The following is a 21,910-nucleotide window of genomic DNA, read 5'->3' on the forward strand; positions in this document are numbered from 1 at the left end:
GACATATGCTCATAGTTCGATAGGACACACAACGGGGAGAGATGGGCAAATTTTATGGCGTAAAAATGTACACATTCCTGCAGCATCACTTTTTTCATGTCATGTTTAACAAACTCCAGCACAGCTGTTCTTTTTGTATGACCAATTCCAAAGTGAAGTCAGCAGAAACTCAGAGTGATCTCTGTTCCACACCATACATGGTTGGGACATTTTTCTACTATATTTTTAAATTAGTTTCATTTTCAAACCTCCACTACATTCTCCATGATATCCTCTGATCAGAACCCCCTGCCCACCCCACCCCCAACTAGGGCATTAAGTCTTTCATATTTCCCCATCAATGTGTCTTTCTCAAATGTCTTTTTAGCAACACTGCAATGCCTTATATAAATGCACCTTTATTTTATATATGCTTCTGGCAATACACTTGATTTGGCATTAATGGAAAATAGATGCCTCGACGACTCAACTGTTAATGCACAGTAAGGCACTTCACTGCAAAGCTGATTCTCAGCTAAGCTGCAAGATATAAAGAGCGATACTGGCTGTAAAAGTGAAGTGTGTGTGTGTGTGTGTCTGCACATGCATGCACGTCCGGTCACAAGCAAAGCATGAAGCATTTATAGTATGTCTTTGCATATGGTTAAATTTATATCTGTTGCTAGGGAGGACAAGGCATTACATACTTGCAGCTATAGGCAAGGGAAAGCCAAAAGGAGATTGCAAAAAATAAAGCTCCATTTGAAACATTGCTTCTCATTATTTTAACACATGGCTTTTGAGTGTCCCAGAACTGGCAAAGTCCCATCTATTTTTGAGGTTGATGGTTTGAGAAATGTTAACTCTTTGAAAACTAACAAGGGAAGGGATGGTGGCAATGGCAGTCAGGCTTTTAAAAGGATTCTCAATGTGGCCTGTCTTTTATAAATGGTGACACTTTAGAAGCACGTTAAGAAGGATGGTGGTATCTTTGAGCACTCTGAAAAACAAGCACAAAATAATACTAGAAGTGCATCCTTTCAGTGCTTTTTATATAGTGTATGCATGTTTGTACAAAGATATTTTTTCTTATTTGGAATTCCCTTAATATGTTTTAATACTTGTAAAAATCTACTCTATGGAAACTCTTTTCCTTTTCCTTTTTTTTTTTTTTTAAAGAAAAGCACATTCATAACATTGCTCAGCACATAATTTCTGGATACTTCTAGACATTTGTGCTTTATGCATTAAGACATCATGTTAAGAAATTTGCTCTCTTCTGCCAGAGTGGTCAACATAGAGCTCATGTCCCCTATTGCCATATTACTAATTCCAGGTGGTATAGATGGCAGTGTCAGAGAATTTCGGGGAGTTGTAAGGCGAGAAGAGTTCTGAGAGAGATTCTGCAGGATGCTAGGGCTCAAGGTTCCTGACATCAGACTTGAATGGTCACCATCATCCATGATAGCATCAAAATCTATCTGGGGAGGCTCCAGAACCTGAGAATCCACTGTGCTAGAAACTTGATTAGCACCAGGGGAAGGCATGGTGGCTGGTTTGATGTTCAATGCACATTGTTGTCTTACACTGTAATCAGTATGGTTATTAACATTCCCATTTTGTTCATACATGTGTATTTGACCATAATAGTGCATCAAATGGTTTTCCCTCATACTACTGTTAAATTGTGGTTGCAATGGTCCTACACCAGTTGTTCTCTTGGGGGAAGAGTTTGCCTTTTCCTGCCCTGAGCTCACATTGTTTGTTGGGTGGGATGTTCTCATGTATCCCAACTGCTGCACAGCACGGACTCCTTGGTGTTTGCTTCCTGGATTAGGATTAGGTGGAGGGTGAGGTTGTACCACTGAGGAAGTGAAGCTCTGTCCAACTGTACCTATCGTTTCCTGTTGTGGCTCAAAGTGTGGTTGATTTGAGGTCATTAATGCAGAAGCCTGGTGGAAGTCCTCCTGTGTCATGGAGAAGTTCATGTGGTTTGGCTGAGATGAAAAGCTCTGCTGATACCCTGGTTCCTGCATGTCTTGACTGTGCATCACATATTCTCTGCCATTGTTAACTAATGAAATGGGATCAGCCATGCTATCTATTTGCTGAGAATGAACGTGGAATGCAGGCTTCATAGTCATGTTATTACAGGAAGGAGAAAGCTGGGTGACATCACCACCCATCGTATTTGGACTTAGCATTTGATGAACTTGGTTGTACACCTCATGTGAGTTCAAATCCAGGTTGTTACCAGGACCTGGATTCACCTGTTGCTGCTTTAAGTGCATGCAATTGAGCCTTTGCCCATCCAGGCTTGAATTCTTCTGCACAAATTGCTGCAGGCTCCCATTCATGTTGTTTTGACCCACCTGCAACTGCTGCTGGCTGAAGTTCTGATACTGACCAAAATTCTGCTTCTGATGGAATACAGCTAAGTTCTGTTGAGGGAACTGCTGTTTTGCTTGGGCAGAGGGTGCATCGACCGTTCCTGAGCTAACTTCATTCCACTGGACCGGCATGTTATTTTTATGCAAATCAGAGTTAGCCCCATAGTTTATTTGGCATCCACCACCAACAGGGGTTGATTGGTTCATACTCAGATCTGGAATAGCCATCCTGCGTTGGTTTAGTGTGTTGTTATGTTGCACTTTTGCATTCATTTGGAAGTTTTGCATTTCACCCCCATACCCTGTAGAAGAGTTCTCTGTGGCAATCCCACTGTTTTGGGATTTGATGTATTGTACTACGTCATCGGGTAGGACAATATCGTCATCTCCCACAGAACTATCTGTCTCACCAGGCATTGCTTCCATGGCAATATTTTCATTAATGCTTGGGGGTCGTGGGGAATACACGTGCCTAGCAAGGCTTCTGTCTGAATGTGGAAAGACCGGAAGGGTGAAATTTCTTCTGTCTGCAGGAGGGTGAAGAGGGTTCATGCTGTTGGTGCTGTTGAAAGTATGGACTCTAGGAAGGGAACTTGGGTCTCCAGCAGGTCTCCTTACTGGATCGCTTGCCCGTCTTGCACTATTCCCAGGCACTTCATGAGAGAATGCAGGTGATGCCCCATACATATAAGCACTGCTGTCACTACAACGCCTCGGCCCAGGAGGGAGACGAAATGAAGGCAAAGCAGGCTCTGAGCCATCAAGGAGAGAGATCTTATTCCTCAGGGTCATTCTTTCCATGTTAGGTAGTGGTGTAGGTGGTGGGCCACCTGTGGCAGCAGCATACCTGGCTTTCAGCCTGTAGTGCTGAGCCGGTGTGAGATTCAGAAGACCAGAGACCCCATTACACTGACTGGCATCACTTGACCTGCGAGAGGCATCAGTGGAAATAGGATCATAGGAGTCAGCAGAACTTGTGTTGTTAGGGCGATTTCCAAATTGAGAAGCTTCACTGGAACGGCGGCTGGAGAAGTAAGGGGATATTCCTGACGATCTGCGGCTGACTGTGTAGGCAGAACTGATGGTACTGGTTGAGCTGTCACGGCGTTCAGCTAGTTGGTTCAGCATTGTAACTTCATTGATGGACAGCTCAGTTATCCTTGGGTTAGGTAGCATTGTAGAGGTGCCACGCATATTGTCCAACAGACAACCTGAATGCAAATGAGAAAGAGAGAGTAAGATGATTAGTCAGTGGTGCTAAAAGAAAGGCATTCAGTTCTTGTACTTGGATACAAGCGATATCATCAGCACCACCACCGCCATCATCACCATCTTGAAAACTTATCTAGCTCACACATATAAATACAGCTGGCTGGAAAATGGGAAGTGACCTGGAAGAACCACTGTTGCCTTCCAAATTACTTCCCACAAAATTGGGCAAGGAAAATTATTGTTTGTACACAGCTTAAGCAATATATAGCACAGAGCACAGAAGATCAGGAAAGACAGCAATGACAATCAGTAATAGAACTGCCGTGGAGTCATTGGATTGACAATGAGAAAGAATTAACAATGATAATTTTTTTAGAACGAGACTGTCAGAATGAAAAAAAAAAGTATGGCCACATAAGTCGTTTAAACTAGTACAATTGATTAACCATGAAGACTGATATCAGATATTTAGGAAAAGGAGTTTAATTTCTTCACTGACGTTATTGTAAAATGGATTTATTCATCTACACCTCTTATGCCTATCATATTCCAGTAATCTGCCTTTATGGGGTCTGTAAATATACAGCAGAAAACAGAGCACCATGTCATTTTCATGTCTTTTTAATTTCCCTTCTGAGTCTAAAGAGAATGAACCGAGATCCAGAAAATATTTACCAAAGAATTGTTGAAGACAGCAGCATAAGACTGAGAAGATGAAGCTTTGTAAGGCAGCAAGTTCATTCTGCACTTGCTGAGCCATAGAACACCTATATTAGTCATTTATATTACTGTATTTATTTATAATATTTCTACCCTGCCCATCTCATATTACGACGACTCTGGGCGGTTGTATTTATATTACTGTATATATTTTGAATGGGTTAACTGGGTTATCCTGTACTGACATTTTTTTGCTTTATAAGTGTTTGGAATGTGGTAACTTTGTTGTATATTACCTAGACATCAGTACAAAATGTTGTATATCTGTTCAGGTCAATTCTACATTTCAAAACTGGCTACCATCCCAATATCCCTGTCTGATTTCCGTAAGTCAACAAAGCTTCAAAATACAATGCAACACGTTATTTCTTTCAAGACTGAGACATCACAAGAGATGCTGGGGCACATCCCCATTTTCCGTTCCAAGTATGAACCGGCACATTACTTTTCAAGAAGGCAGAGAAGATTGAAACATCGAACACTGGAATGGAACACATTTTATTTATTTATTTATTTATTTATTTACTCTGCCGCCCATCTTGTGTACAATGACTCTGGGCAGCTTACAATAGGAAAAATGACAAATCACTAACAATTCAATATAAATACATAAAAATGCAAATATAAATACAAAGTATAAAATAAAAAAATATAAAATATAAAATTCAAGATGGGAAGATCTTAACCTCGACACCCTCACGGGGCCAACCACCCCCATGAATAGCTGTCCCCTCTCCCATCCCAGGCCAGGTGGCATAGCCATGTTTTTACTTCCTTCCGAAAGGCCGGGAGAGTGGGGGCCTGTCTTACCCCCGGGGGTAGCTTGTTCCAAAGGGCGGGTGCTATGGCAGAGAAGGCCCTCTTCCTGTACCCTGCCAATTGGCAATCCCTCATGGACAGGGTCCGCAACATGCCCTCTCTGCCTGACTGGGTGGGATGGGTCAATGGTAACCTGGTGAGGCGGTCCCTCAGGTAACCTGGACCCATGCCATGTAGGGCTTTAAAGGTGATAACCAACACCTTGAATTGGACCTGGAAGCAAACTGGCACCCAATGCAGCTGACAGAGCAAAGGAGTTATATGTGCTGATCTTGAAGCACCTAAAATTGCCTGCGCGGCTGCATTCTGTACCAGCTGAAGCTTCCAGATACTCTTCAAGGGTAGCAATGTAGAGCACATTACAATAGTCTATATGGGAGATGACCAGGGCATGAGTGACCATTTGAAGGGCCTCTCACTCCAGGGAGGGGCGTAACTGGTGCACAACACGAAGTTGCGCAAAGGCCCTTCTGGCCACAACTGCCACCTGCTCTTTGAGCAGGAGCTGTGAGTCCAGGAGAACCCCCAGGTTCCACACCAGGTCTGTCTGGGGCAGTGCAACCCCATCCAGAACCAAAGATGGTAAATTCCTGGATATTGTGCCTTGAAGACTGCAATATCCAAATAAAAAAGATGGATTACATTCTGTTTCAAGTTGGCATTTATGCTTGAGTTTCCATCTCATGTACTGGTTCTCATAACTGTTAAGGAACACACATAAACAATACTATAATGTGATATTTGGGTAGAGACAAGGGAAAGGGTGTTTTGTGTGCATCTTTGGCTCCTCTTAGGTTTGGATCTCAGCTGAGCCTCTGACACTGTTTTAATTAGAGGAAAGATATTCAGTGAATGGTAGTGGGATAGTAGAAGATAGTCTCTGAAACATTGTTGGACAGATGTAAAATAGTAGGCTGACTTACCATTGCCTGGGATGGGAGGCAGTTTGGTGTTTTTGACTTGTGGTGCTGGATTTGCCCATGAGCAAGAATCCTTCACTGTCCTGAGTTTCTCTTTCTTGAGCTGCTCAAGGCGTTGCATTGTGGTCATGTGTTTCCTTAGCTGAAGACTGACAGTTGAGTTGCCAGATGAGACAGTCGAGTCCACAACAGGAGTACTATCCTCCAATGCAGTCAGGTCCCCCAGACTTCCCCCACTGTGCATGTTCATTTCCACTCCACTGTCGTTGTTGTTGGTGCTCCCAAGAGGCGATGGTTCACTGCTGCATGATGACTGGCCACCAGGACTGGACTGATACATCTTAAAGAAGCAAAGAAAAAGACCACCATCTGAACACATTTCAGGCTTCTCCCTAGTGTCAGCACTGCTTAGTTCTATAAACTAAGGCTGCACCCAGACTGGCTAAGTTCACAATTCACTGCAAAATTAACACAAATGAGTCAGCCAAGTGAATAACTAGGAAATACATTATCTTGCTAAACATTTGGATTGTTCTTACATCCTTTGTTCCTTTGATTACTCCATTTCTTGGCACATCTTTGTTTTTCATTTTTCTTTCTTTGCATTCTCTTCTGCCTCATTTTCCCACATTGTTATTTAATCTCTTTAGCTGTGATGACCCAAATGATTTAGTTTGCAACTGACCATGACATCATCACAAAAGATATTGGACTGGGATGCTGTTGACAAAAATCCCATGAGTTAACACCCCCTTAAGTTAAACTGCAGTGTGGACAAATGAAAATAAGAAAAAAAATAGCATTGAGAAGATTGAAATAGTTTTGGTCTCTATCTCAACATGTCAGAAATTAGCTATAATTTATAGATATTTTTAAATGCACAAGAAAATAAACCTTAAAAAGGGGAGGGGGAGTAGTGGCTCATCTAAACCATATAAGGTTTTTTTTTTAAAGTTATTTAACTGATTAAATAATTCCCATGAAGAAAGAGATAAAAAAAATTCAGAAAGCTTTACAGCGCTTATTGGGGTTTGCTTTTTTGAGATTTGTATTGTTTATCCTGATAATTTTTAATATTTCTTTCTAAAAGTTCAGATTGTATTCTTCAAACCTTGCTTTGGTCTCAGGCCTGGGGTTAGTGTATTAGTATATAGCGCAGGGGGGGGGAGCTGTTTTGGTTTGGTTTGTGTTGCTTTTAAGACCATTTTAGTCTGGGTTGTCTGTGTGGTTTTATATTTTATTTGTTTTTTATGCATCTTTTGGTTCTGTACACTGCCCAGAGTCCTTTGGAGTTGGGCAGCTATAATGAATTTGAATAAATAAATAAACAATTATTTTCTTGACTTAAGTTTAAGTATCATAACCTTAAACACTCTCAGATTTGAATTAACATGAGAGGGAGAATTGTAGAAAACTTTTAAGTCTACCTTCACTGCTGAAATTCAGTGAATTAAGAGTATTCAAGTCCATTCCAACTTTAATTTTCCATCCAACTTAATTTAAGCCAGATCTGTTCTTTAGGTAAACAAATCCTCATTAGCTGATAAACCAATGCGCCCATTATTGCCCACAAGTGTGATGGCATTGTAGTGTGGAAACAGGATTTTCCAGGAGATAAGCGATTTAAATGATTTACTTAATTTTTATGACTTTTTAAAGCAGTGGTATGTAAACACCAGGGAGCTAAAAGCCAAGAGGGGGGATTTTCTTTTTTGTTAGCAAAGAATTATATGTGCTGTCTCAAGAAAAGTTAAGCTCTTGATGCTTCTGTCAGATAAACCTGGAACTTGAGTAGATCTCCCCATCCCCATTCTACAGTGTGCCTGTTTATCTACAGCAGAATCAAACCTGAAATGCTTTAGGCACTGTGGACTTCTTTTGGTTCAAAGGACAGCAGCATGCTTGGCTGACAGTCTTTATAAGCAGATAAGGGCGTGATTTGCAGACTTGGATTTGGTACATGCTTTTTATTAGGAATTACATTTCACATTAAGTAATTTATCTGCAATAAAAGTTAAATGTTCTCTATTGGCTCGCTCAAAGGAAGGGCTTTTCGTTTTCTTTTGCTGTCTGGGCCTTGGCATCTTGATTAATGAATGCTGGCCCTCTTTGGCTATAGACTTGGAATACCACATAGCCCCTCTGTTGGAATGATTTCCCTCTTTTTCTAGCACAACCCTGTTCCAGAGGATTGAATCGGCAGTTCTGTCTACTGCCCTTTCCTTATCAAAATGGATTTTCTTATGAGCAAAGCATATTATAAGATTACTCATAAATGGAACAGGAAAAAAAAAACTTTTACAGAAAAAGTGAAAAGGGCCAGCAAGAGGATGCTGGCAATGTAATTTATAACCCAAGAGGCACAACAGTGCAACGTTGTTATAACAGGAGGGATCTGGCTAGCATGAACATAGTAATGGAATAATACTTCTGCCACTTAGAACATCATACGTAAATGGCAGGTGGCACTTCTCAGTTCTGCTGGAATCCCATCGTTCACACCACAGTGCATCCTGAGACGCAAATGTCATTCAAAACAGAACCAGTTGTCTGTTCCAAACTGCATCTTGAATAGAGGGACACCACCCCATAATTTTGGACCAGGGAGGATTTTTCTATTGAATTTTATAGGTGTGGGTTCTCAATAGGGTGGTCTATTTGCAGAATGGCAGCATGGAAAGGGCGAGAGAGAAAGAATTACAGGCAACTGTAACAGATACTTAACTATAGCTCTTTTTTTCAAATAGTCTATCTTAGCACCTGCAGAAATTCTACAGAGACCATACAGCTGGTTTGCTTGGCCACATACACAGGACAAAGCACATTATGTCTTTTGTAAGAGACTTTGACAAAGACAGGGTATTTGCTCACCTTAGTACCGACTGTCCTTGTGAAGTTGAGTAGAAAAAGTTAAGAGAGGAGAAAGAACAGGTTGTTAGAACACAGACAGCACAAAGGGAAAGGGTTGAGGTTATTGATGGAGCAAGACATGATGCAAAATAATAATAATAATAATAATAATGGCAGATTAGCAACAGCCATGGCACAGATAAAAGACGGCTAGAACTTGTATAACATCACATTTATAATCTGTGTTTACAATGCCATCAATGTATATAATGCTTTACCGAATGCAAATGTGACCATGTGTCTTTGCACATAATCACTACGGACGTCTCATGAGGGACCAGAAAATAAATATTTTCAGAGTATTCAATTCCAGGAAATAATTTCACTCTTTCACCCAGATGTCCTGAAGTTAGCAGAAATATGTTTTTACCACTCAAGTATACAGAATGAGAAATGTTCTCCGTCTTATTACTATTATTAAAAAAATGCATATCTTATTTAAACATCAGTGATGCATCTTTGTACTTGTTGTCTACATCTTCTCAGGAATACTTGTTCAATGCATCCTGCTTTTATATGTAATGAAAGTGCAGTTTCTGGTGTATCATAGCTCTGACCTAAATACTAATCCATATCTTCCATGAATTTAAGGTAATTATCTCTCAGCCTCACCTATTCTACAGAATTGGTAATTACTACAGTATCCTGTGCAAATGCTTTGAACAGTCTCAAGTACTAAATAATTGCCAATATTATTTTTAAAAAAATAGTTGAGGATTTTTTAAAATTATTTTTGAGGTCTGCATTACTTTGGAAAGAACACGCCATGGCCTATATTTCAGTAAGATGAATAAAGCCAGACCAGGCCACACACATTCATTCACACACAAATATGGGCTTCTTCCATAGGTTCTGCTGGGAATAAGAGTGTTTATTTTAAGCAATATCTCCTCTTCTCCACCTCTCTTGCAAGAGGAGAGAAGCTCCACCAACTTTTAGTCAAAACTAAGACAAAGAGTACAATAGACAAGCTTCTTTCCGTTATTATGCCTGCCTGCCACATCTTAGTGTCACTTAATAGTGCAACTAAAGAGGAACAATTGAGGAAACCAAGGAAATGGGAGCAGATGCAGAGGTGAGCTCTCACAGGCATAGTAAAGTTCTCCTACCACATCTTTGCTGTGATATTTAGAGAGGGTATAGTTTGGGGAATGTGTCAAGAATGGGGTATAGGGCTCCACATCTGAATCATGATTTGGAGCTTCTCACACTGAGCCTTCAAACCATCTTTTTATAATGGTTTGGGGAACCAGATGGACAATACTAGGCTAGGGCATAATTATAGTCTTGCTTAGAATGTAGGTATCAGAAAAATAATGTCTATGTACAAAAGAATAATACAGCTGCCCCTCTGGAAACTGTAGCTTTATATGATATTAAAATTCAAAATATTGTCTCTCTGAGGATGGACAATTCTATTTCATGGATTTGCTCCTGACAGTCCTACCAAATTTTAATCACAGTGTGATGTAAAAACGAGTCTGAAGTTTCACTCATCAGGAAAAACAGTTTTCCCATTCTCAGAGAAACTCCAAATGTTAATTTTTCACCTTTTATTTGGGTTATGCATGTAATATCTACTATCCATGTCTGTGGATGTATGAAGTCTTAAATTTGACATGCAAAAGGATGATGAAAAGGTTGGAGGTGGGCTTAGATGAAATCTAAACTGGGAGATTTGAAGATTGTATGTCTGTATGTTTGGGGGTAGGGTGGGGAAAGGGTTATTAATGTATTTTTTGCTACTTGACAAGTTATACAGTGTTGTCAGTAAGTCAACTAAAGCAAGTGCTTCTCTTACCACAGAATTCTCTGTCTTTATTGTTTTGACTTGTAAACAGTCCTCTGTGCCTGTGGTGGTGCTGTTTGCTTCAGCCCGCTCTTCAGCAGACTTGCTGCTCTGCTTGGCACTTGCTTCATTGTCACTATTTTCCTTAAGGGCAGGTGGCCTCAGGTGAATGTCATTGCGTTGCTTCTTGGTGACATGGGCCTCCGGTCCATGCACAGTCTTCACATGTTTCCTGAGAGAACTGGGGTCTGTGTATCTCTTGGTGCAGCCCGGGATCTTGCAGACGTAGGGTTTCTGCCAAAAGTAACAAAGCTGAAGTGATTCACTAAAATGAGAGTAAAATAGCTGAGATATATTTTTAGTGGCAGTTTTGTGGTATCTTCTAAACATACAGCAACTTGTGTATGTATCATAGACACCATCACTATCCAGACAGAAGGGTAATTTTACAGTTTGCATGGCTATCTACTTAATGCTGGTGAAGGAGGAATGCTTTAGGAGTAGACAGCTTGCTTTGTCAGACTTGCTGTGTTTGGAAACAATCTTAATGTGGCCTTGCTTTGGATCTACTCATTCTTCTTAGCTATTCATAATAGATGAAAGGAGCAATTACAATGTAAGAATGCTGACAAGCTAGTTTTTTGCCCCAAATGTTTCCTCCACCTTTAAGTTGTATGGAACGCTTATACCCTGCATATGCAGACTCCAAACTGAAACTCAGGCTTTGTGAATTGTCACGGGATCCCTATCAAAGCATTTTAACACCTTGCCCAATAATTGCATCGGACTAATTTCCATTTGTTCACATTACTGCATTAATAAGATTAGCATGGGATGTAGTTGGGACGTGCACGAAATCTCTTTAGGCCAACTTTTCTGTTGAAATATACTTCGCTTGGGAGGGTGATGGGAGGGAAAGAGGCATCCTGTTTTACAGAAAGCCAGGAGAGAATCTGAACTGGATTTGCAGCCCATCAGATTTCCCCTACATCTCCATCATCTGTCAAACTGGTAGCTGTAGAGTGAAACCCAAAGCCCCTCAGTGATGTTTGAAGATGATACCGTAACTTCGAAAATTTGAGTCACTGATAACCGCAGCACAAATAAACAATGTTAGGGCTCTATAGCTGGAGAGAGAAGCAAGCAAACAAGCAAGCAGAAATGACACCCCCCCACCTCCTGCAAATCCAAATGCATTTCCACAAACCTGCTTTGAGCAAGATAGCTCTGGTAGCTTCTTCTGAAAGGCTGGATTGTAACATGCTGTTTTAGGCTGCTTAAAGTATTTTTCCATTAGTTCTTAGAAGCGGACCATCTGAAGAATGCTGGTTTACATTTTCTCAGCTTTAGTTAAGAAATACTTTCTTCTACTTTTTCTAATTCTGATTTAGATACTGCTTTCCATATGCAGAAAAAGTCCCACTTGCTAATTCACCCACTTCTAAGATGGATGGGTAAGATCATAAGGATGGGAACAAACTCATTTCCTAGGCAAGCAGAGTGCCTTATATTTATTCAATGGCCCTTCTGCAGTCCCTAATAGGTTGATGGATAGGACCTAGGCAAATTGAAAATAGAAAAGGTACTCTGAGCAAAGATGTTCAAGACCAAGTTCTGGTAGCAGATCCAAATGATCAGAACATGAAACATGGTTAATTGTTCCAGAATGGATTAGAAGCTCCTTTATGAAGCACGTTCCTATTTTACTGTGGCCAGTCCTGTGAAATCCACCCTGAAAGTTTTGTCTTTACTCCTCTCACAAAGATCCTGAACCTTTACTTGGATTCAGACTTTTACATTTCTTCTACCTCAGTTGATGGGCATGCAAAGCAATGTACAAATAAACCCAATAAAATAATGAATAGTTACAACTTTTGCAGAGTACAAAGAGAGATTAATCCTAAACTAGCAGCACCGATTGTTAAGCATTTGGCAAAACAATGTTGCCTTTGCTAAGTGCCTAAAGGGATAACAATAATTTCTCTAGGAAGGAAACTCTACAATAATTTGGATCTGGTCATAAAAGACCCATTTCAAGCTTCCACCAGCCTTGCTTCTGTAGGAGGTGAGACATATAAATAACCCCAGAAATATATATCTCCCCAATGCACGGCCTACTGATTCATCTCCAACATGTTGTGATATTGAATCTTAAGGAGAGTTTCACTATGATCCCATCTGGAGCACGAGTTGCCTTTTGGTAAGTCCACCTAGCTGACCAACTTTGGGGAGCAGATAGAACTCTGGCGTATCTTAGTTTTCTGTTCCTTCCCCCCTTCCTTAGTGGGCAAAACTTCCCCTGCTTGATCATGGATTTTGATGGCTCCACTTCTTACCAATCCATTTGTAGCCTTCTGCCACCAACACAGCCTCTTGCCCTCAAGCCAGACATAAGAAACACATGATATTTGTTAAGAAAAATATTTGTTCAAAAGGAAGCTGTGAGGTGGCAAAAGAGCCTCAGAAGCACCAGGGAAACGTTTTCGTCTTGTGCTCACATCAATCCACTTGTTCATCATAATGTATACTTATGATTTCAAATTATTTTTACCCAGTCCCAGCTGTTTTCTGAACTCTGGAGCATTTCCTTTTACTGCCCTTTGCTTAATTAGTGGTAATATAAATTTCAACCTCAGCATTAACCATCTGCAGCAGACCATCACATGCTGTACAATACAGGCAATTTCCTGAACTTCCACAGCTACTAATAATGGATCTTAATTAGAAAAGAGGACAACCCAACATTTATCTTGTGCACCAGCCCTACGCATCCACAAGGCCAGACATTTCATTTAGGTTTGGGTGCTCAGATGCTAGTTTGGTGAATTTCTTTCTCAAAAACACAAACCAAAATTGAGCAGCTCTGTGTTCCTGGAAGAATGCTCAACCTGGCCAGGATCACAGTTCAGGCCCAACTTATGTGAGAAAACTTTGAATTAAACTAGCATCATTTTCCCTTCTGGCAGGATAAATATCAAAAAGTCAGTATGGTATGATTATTATTCAAATCACTGCATATTATTAGAAACATTAAAAAAAAGCAACCAGTTTGTGGTAAAGACATTCCCTACCTCATTGGAATGTGTTCTGTTCTGGTGCTTTGCTCGATCAGAAGCATTAGAAAAAGCCTTATTGCAGCCCTCGTGTTCACAGACATAAGGTTTTTCTCCTGTATGAGACCTCAGGTGTGTTTTTAAGTTCTCCAGCCGTGAATATGCTTTGGAGCAACCTTCAAACTAAAAACAAAAACAAAACTGGAGTGTTAATCAGCTGGAGGCATTTTTCCATCTCATCTGGTTTTAATCTCTCTTGGAGAGAATAAATCCCAGGCAGATCTTGGCTTTCATGAGCAGTCTATGACAGAAAAGATCCCCTCTCTTTTTTCTTTTTTAATGCAATTTGTAATCTGGGCAGCTGATGGAAAGCAGGTGCTTGTACTTTTAAGACCAACCCACTCACTGGGGCTCTCTTCATGCACAGTTTTCATGCAGGGATCATTCCTGTTAAGAGTCTATGTTTAGGACTGGGCTGCAGATCTGGATATCTGCATATCTGGGCTGCAGAGATCTGGATGGCCACTAAATGGCAGCAAAATATATCAAAAACCTCAACTAGCACGTAGCAGTTTTGAATAACAAACATGAACTAAGCATATCTGAGCAGGACAGCTGGCCAATCCAGTTTCCTATTTCTATGCCCTGATCTTAATATCAAATGGGATTGTCTTCCATCCCTTTCTTTATCCTGAACAAGGATGTAAGCCAAATGTTCTAGCCTGGTCTTCTGGTTGATGTCCTGTTCCTTGTTTCAGATGACTTTTAAAGAACAAGGGCATGCTGAGAAATCATTGCACACTGAACCCAGACATTTCTCCACTAAATAAGCTTTTAATTTAGATTACAGCACTGTGTAGAATGGGTCTTTTGCTCTGAAGTTAGAATAATTATTAGAAGTGCTAATAGGGTCATAGCTGCCTAGATGCTAACATTTTAAGATGCAGAAGAAATTGCCTCAGTCCTTGGACTTCTCAAATTACTTAGGGGGGTTTCAAATAAAGAACACATCTAATGGGTGAGGTGAATTGGAGGCAGAATTCATTTGCTTTAGGGTTAGGGATCAGGAAGAGGACAGAACAGGAGCATTGCTCACTGGATGTGTTTGTGCTGCAAGCTCCTTTTGCGATTCAGTTGCTCTCTTTGTGAAATCTCTGTTCTGCCCTGTGTATGCTGATCTGCAGGAGATAGTGGCGTACAGCATAAAGTCAACAACATGATGTGGAGCAGTCTTCACTCATTTGCTGGATGTGCAGTGGAGAGTGGAATGCACTTAGACTTAACAAGCACAAGTGTATAGATAGGGAGAAATGCAGGGATGTTCCTCACACCCTGAGACCTGCTCTGCGCTTATGAGGACATGAGACTCCATCCAGTGTATTCCATCTGCCAACATGTGGAAGATTACTGGAGACATTTAGGATGCAGACTGAAGTCAGACTGTGGGGTTATCTCATTTGCCTGCCAAACATCTTTGCTTCCCCTCCCTCTGCACCAGACCCCACCTCTACAAAAAATCCGGAATGTCTCCATCTTGAGGTAAGAAGAAGAGTTACCCTCCAATCGGAAGCAGATCAAACAGGCACCCTTTTCCTTCCCCCACACTGAAAGGGTCTTTCTGTCACTCTCTCAGTGCTACAGCAGAGGAAAGAACTGATTTTTAATCTGCTCCAGACTGCAACCTGCTGCTGCTGCTCTGTTTGTGCTAGATGGGGAAGTGTAGCAAAGCTGGGAGGCACATGCCTGCAGTAGCTTGTTTGCTACTGCCTTAGGCCAGGTCAGCCTCAGGCTGAAAACACTTCCGCAGTGACACTCTCTCACCGTGCACTTGTGGGGTTTTTCTCCAGTATGCCTTCGCATGTGCACAACTAACATGTATTGTGCTTTGAACGGCTTCTGTTCCCGACTACATTCTTGCCAGCGACAAACAAACTCCTTCTTCTCCCCATGAATATGATCATTGTTGATGTGCTGAAAGGCAAGAAAAGAAGATGGACTGTGAAATGAGAGACTCGGCATCCCCTGTGTCACTTCTGCATGAAGATGGAAGGAAATCTTAATCGTGCATGAGTCTCTCCTTGACAGTTTTTCTGGAAGTTCTGGACTGCTCTTAGATGAATAGAATCCTGTCACTGTATTATCGATGTGGTTGTTCTGACAAATGTGCTTAGTTAAGTGTAATTTATGTCCTTTTCTTTTCTTTCTTTTTTTGGTGACTTCAAGTCAATGTTGACTCCTGGCAACTGCCTGGACAAATCCCTGCAGTTTTTCTCTTTTGAGAACCAGTTTGGTGTGGTGGTGAAGGCACAAGGCTAGAGACCAGGAGACCATGAGTTCTAGTTCTGCCTGAGGCACAAAGCCAGCTGGGTGACCCTGGGCTGGTCACTTTCTTTCAGCCTTGGAAGGAAGCAAACCACTCCTGAAAAACCTTGCCAAGGAAACTTCAGGGTCCAGGCAGTCACCAGGAGTCAACACTGACTTGAAGGCACAAAAAACAAAGAAAAAAATAGTTCTATTTTAAACCTCACCCTGCAATCCACTCAGAGGAGGTTTTGCTTCAAAAGGCAGTGTCAAATATTTCAGAACATCTCAATACACACGTGTAACTGGGAAACTCCTTCTACCCTCCAGATGCTTTGTGGTTATGGATTCAAAAGCATTCCTTGTTGTCTTCAAGATCCACAACAACAACAAAACCTGGCCAGAGGAACACTGGGGCATAAGGAATTTCTTAATTTTAATCATTTTGTGGTTCACACTCTTTTCAAATGAAAGCCAATACAATCACTAGTTATTTATGTCAGTTACACTTATACTCTACTGTTTTAACACAAGCTTGAAGCAGTTTCTGTTGTTTCTCAGGGCTTCTTATTCAGGCAACATGCAGGGACAAGCTTCTTTTGCTCCACTTATTTGTAGAAAGCATTCTAAGGTCATTCTCAGGTTGCAGACAGCTTTGAGTACATTTCATCCCTATTGCAAGTTCATTTTGCATGAATATAAAGGAAGTAAGAATTAACATGTTCCCAAAATGTGGTCTAGACAGAGCATTGCTAATATGATAGCCTATAAGGAATAATTTAAATCCACAGCATAAAAACTGTGATTCTTCTTTATTGTGATAGCATGATAAGGCAATTTATATTAGATGTCACTTGGTCATTCCCTTGGATCTATAGGAACATCTCCCATGGGCTTCTAGCTACTGTCCACACAACAACTCAGGTCAACATGTGCTGGTTTAATAGGCATTTCATTGCTTGAAGAAATCTGTAGATTTGCCATGGGGACTGTCTGAGATTTCTCATACCCACATCAGACAGAATTCTAAGGTAGCTTCCGAAAAAGTCATGACAAATAATTAAGTATCAAACTGGAAAATCTGTAATTTGCATACAGCTATTAAGAAAAATGGACCAAGGAGAGAACTGTAGCATCATATGTAGGTGTCATGTAATTCTGCCATGCAAAGGGTTGGTCTTCTGTGGTGATAGTCATACAGTACAGTTGACCTTACTGAACCCTTAGTACCACAAAGGTATCTGCTACTACAGAATGTGGACATACGGGACAACATAGTAAGACCAGCTCCATTTCAAGAATTGATATTACCATGGCCTGTCCACCTCTGCAATAAACAGCCTTCACCCAGTGATGTGTCGTTAAAAATGACTGAAGGTCAAATAATTATTGAAAAGTCCCTAAATCACTTGTAACAAGATGAATGGATGGCAGAAGGACCTGTGATCTGTGTTTTTAAACATAAAGGTTCCTCACATCTGTAAGATTTCACCTGACTATTACAGGGGACTCCAATTCTGGGCTGCAAAAGTGTAGGAAACCACTAGATAGCAGCCAAGAGACCCACATAACACTTTTCTGGCATCTAGTGGTTTTCTATGTTCTTGCAGGCCAAATCTGGTGACCCTAATTTTGCTCAAGTGCTCAATTGCTAAAAAGTTAAACTGAAGTATTCATTCTTGTTTTATGGTTGGTTTTATTACCACCGTTTAGGAAAAATGTTATTATGTATAATTATCCATATCTTTATGAAGATGAAACAAACTCTTTAGCTACAGTGTAGTTGTCCTTGCTAGATACAAAGTCTTAAAATGTAACACCTGGAGGGCTTCTTAGAGTCTGGATTTCTTTTCCATTTAACACTGATATTTAACAAGTGCGCTTGCTGCACCTCTAGGAGCATGCAGCTGAGATGAAGAGCCTGGACACCTTTGAGGAGAAGCATTCAGGTGAAAGTAAAACTTCCTTCAAAAACGGCATACAGCACATGACCTCCTGTTATCTTTCTAAATACTTCCTATGCATTCCAACCTTACACTTTGCAGCCACATGTCTTCCCTGGCTCAGGGCTCTCCTGATTATTCTTCAGTTGATTTTTGCAATTCAGATTCTTGCACAAACTCCTCCAATTTTAGAGAGGCTAAAAAAACCAACAACCCTTTCCTTTTCTCAGTGGAATTTACAACATTCTTTTAGAGCAGAAATGGAATCATCTCATAACTTCAGCATAATTCTTTGATGGAGACTAATGGGTCATTTCTGATACAATGGCAAGCCATAGCATGGCACCCTTTGCTTATCAAAAGTTCCCTCCTTTCCCTGACACAGGCTGACAGCTTACCTTACGTACACTAACAGCTTTGGGCAAATGCGTTTACTGTAAGAATAGGAAAAACTCATTTGCACAAACACTGATGACCTGGTTTGTTGAGAATCAAAAGTGAAAGTAAACGATTGGCTTGCAGAAGAGAAAGATGCAGGAGGAGTGAATGCGTAGGGATATCTACAAGATGCAGGCAAGTGACAACACAAGCGTCACGGCATCATTATGCAAGTGACACAACTGACATATCTGCGTCGGGTGTCCTGTTGTTAATATATAATTGCTTTGTGTGGGTCATGATATTGCGACTCATGTCACCTTTATGGCATCGTTATGGCTAGTTACAGAGGCTATGCATGAGGCTCACGTGTTCAGTATTATGTGTGAAGCCCAAAGTCATCCAACAAATGTTACGGCTGAGCACCGAGCTGAACCAATGGCATCTGAGTTGAAGTGCATCACTTTAGCCACTACACAGGCATTTCTCTCTTTCTCTAATCTCAACAGCACTCCTCTTCTTCTCCCAACTGTGGCAGCCAATAGGAATTCCCTTTGGGACCTTCAGCTTCTTCTTTTCTTCTGTTCCTATTCTGGAATCAACACACAGTCTTCTCTAATGACAGGTTTAAACTGCCCTCTGCTGTATCTGCCTCTCAGTCAGAGGGGGAATTTGTTCGGGGCCAAATACCACATTCTCTCTTGGAACCTCTCCTTGCAACTGCATGGCATCAGGGTCGAGGGTTACCTCTCACAGACTAATCCTTTCACACACATGACCACACACATACACACACTTAATTACTAAACCACCACCACCACAAAAAAAAAAAAAGAAGTTGTATTGCCTAAGACTGAAGATAAAATGTTGATGTATTTAAATTTACTCCTTTCCAAAGTCCCAACAGAAGTTCAGATGAACATCGACAGCCCAAAGAGACAATTCTGTACAAGTTACTAGAGTTTATTGCTGATGAAATAATCCAAGGTTCCTGGCCAGATCTGAGGATTTGCCTCCTAGGCAAGATTTTCAAAGCAAGCACCCAATTTTATTAGGTACTGAGAATATGGTTGTTCCTTTCTTATTATGGAAAGAGAAAAAGCGAGTGATTGGGTCTCATTGCTATGGTTTTTATTATTCTGTTCTTGGAATAAGAGGATGGTCACCTCCAGTCTGTGCACAAAGGGAAGAAAGAAGCATTTTTCTTTGAAGGGACTCAGGAAATGGATCTTAACCTGAACTTGGCTGGGCTGAGTATGAAAGTCTTATAAATTAAATCTGCCCATGGGCTTAGGCTTCCCATCCCTGCTCTATGCCACAGTGCTATTGGAAAGGCCCATCAAGTAGGATTGTAATACCTGTGAAAAGTTACTTTCTTCATTCATTTCAGCAGCTATAGCTGCCAAATTGTTCTCTTCTCTACAACCAGACTTAACTCTGCAGTCAGCCGTTAAATTCATTGGGCAGTTTTGGGCTCTCATAGGGCATATTCTCACATTTCACTAACCAATGACATGAAGACATTACCTATTTTTATGGGACACATCCTCTTGATGCAGCTTTCATCTCATCCTTAACCTCCCATGGAGGCAGTCTAAATTTGTGCTTAGCTGCTCCAGTTTTAAAGTAGCGTCTTCTATCTTGTACTGACATAATGAACTATGGTGCCTCATTCACAACGTTGGTGATGGTGTGGTAAAAGGAAGGCGTTTACCAAGCCCCTACCAGCCAGGTGAGGCTGCTATGGGCATGCCCCCTCTGCTCCAGTCACTACATATGGCTCTGCATGGCCATTTTGCTCTGAATGTAGGAGTGACTGAATCCCTGGAGGCCACTGCCCACATAAGACCTGACCTGCACTTGACAAAGCACTGTTCAGCTATTATGTGGGAACCTTTTATATGGGTCTTCTGGAATCTCACTAGACCAGTAATTAAACATGTGTTCAATGGCTTTTCAAAAGACCAACAGATCTGTCTGTGAAAGAAGGGGCTTTTATGGTTAAACTGGGAAAAGGACGGGTTGCTGATTCTGTCCCAAATGATTGCGTAACAGGGTTTCTGTTGCTTCTGCTGATAACATGTTCTGTATGGTCACACTTTGTATTCTTTTTATTACTTGGGGGTAGGGACAGCAGCATTTGGATTGCTCAGATGCCATTTTACATACTCCATGGGATACTTCTGTGTGCTGCCAGCTTCAGCCACTCTACTGTCAGCGTGGTCATTCCACTGCAGCACATAATTTGAAGCATTTAGGAGCCAAGGTCAAATGGACAAGAGGCCTGCCAATTTTCACTTCTAACCCAAGTGACAGGAAAACAATAAACCTGTGTCCACAAATAACTCAGCTGACAAGGGAGATGGACCTGGGATGACGTTCTCAATGTACTCTCTCAATGGAGCTCTCTCAATGTGCCATGTGAGCAATCTCCTCTCTTCATTCCACCACCTGACTGACTAGTTGCTGGGCTACTTCTGGACACAGAACCACCAGTCTTCCAGAAGGCCAATAGTGCCATGTTCAGAAATAGCCTGGGTAACAATTACCAGCATGGAGCACCTCTGCTCTGACAATCTGTCACTCTGGTCAATTTGAAAGGTGGCTAAAGCATCAGATGCCAGCCCACATTCAGCCATTTCACTCCACCACATTTTTAAGTAGCATGATTGGTGGTGGTTTCTTCCATTGGCTAGTGATGTAGAGTGGGAGAGGAAATGAAGAATAGGAGAATCCACCAATTATTTTCCTTCAGGAGTACTCTAAGGATAGGACCGTTTGGAAGCCTTGGTACTGAGGCACACTAGACATCAGCCAGTGAGGTAGTGCAAAGTATGTCTACATAATATCTGCCTCCTGACTAGAGGAATACACATTAATGTGATCAGGAGGAAATGCTCATAGGCCATTGTAATGAGCAGAAGGAATAACCTTGAGGAACAGGAGGAAGAGCCACAACCAAGACAACAGTCAGATAAAAGAAATCTGAGTCCAGAGCAGAACTGTAATCTGAGTAAACACCAAAGACAAGACCCTCTCTAATTCTCATGAAGATAAGTGGGGGGAGAGAGGGGAGAGTGCATTCAGACTTGCAAGATTCTGGTTCTATATTCTTATGATAAAAGTAGTTTTAGCATGCATGACTTTGGTTTCTTAGACTGGTCTACTTGAAGGGCTGACAGCCATTTCCTCACCAGTGCCTTATGGTGTGTTCATATCATCACCCAGCCATTGTTGAAGTGATTTTTTTTTCATTTGTTTATGGTCCCAGACCAATAAAGAAGTGTTAGAAAGCCTATCCTCACTATTTCAGTTTTGGACAACAGCCACTACACCAAATGGGCTCTTTGGATGACTCTAGAAGGTCTTATAAATTGCTAGTGGGGAAAAAATGGCCATTATCTTTTAACCCAATGTACTTCACAAAGCGTTGTAAGGATAACATTGGAGGAAAATGTACAAGGTACACCATCTTGAGGTCCCAGAGGAAAGGTGA

At 41.2% G+C, this 21,910-nt stretch overlaps 1 protein-coding gene across 1 annotated transcript in view; it reads right to left on the minus strand.

Moving 5' to 3' along the window:
* Positions 1 to 308: 308 nt before the first annotated feature.
* Positions 309 to 21,910, minus strand: part of GLI2 (GLI family zinc finger 2) — a 253,350-nt gene continuing 231,748 nt past the window's right edge. Inside the window, exons 10-14 of the mRNA XM_063288804.1 lie at positions 15,614 to 15,763; positions 13,811 to 13,975; positions 10,752 to 11,033; positions 6,044 to 6,380; positions 309 to 3,580 (exon numbers count right to left, since the gene is read on the minus strand). Coding sequence (XP_063144874.1) covers positions 1,227 to 3,580; positions 6,044 to 6,380; positions 10,752 to 11,033; positions 13,811 to 13,975; positions 15,614 to 15,763 — 3,288 coding nt within the window. The 3' untranslated portion in view covers positions 309 to 1,226. The remainder of the gene's footprint in view (positions 3,581 to 6,043; positions 6,381 to 10,751; positions 11,034 to 13,810; positions 13,976 to 15,613; positions 15,764 to 21,910) is intronic.

Source organism: Candoia aspera, chromosome 1, assembly GCF_035149785.1.
Source record: "Candoia aspera isolate rCanAsp1 chromosome 1, rCanAsp1.hap2, whole genome shotgun sequence".
Taxonomy (NCBI): domain Eukaryota; kingdom Metazoa; phylum Chordata; class Lepidosauria; order Squamata; family Boidae; genus Candoia; species Candoia aspera.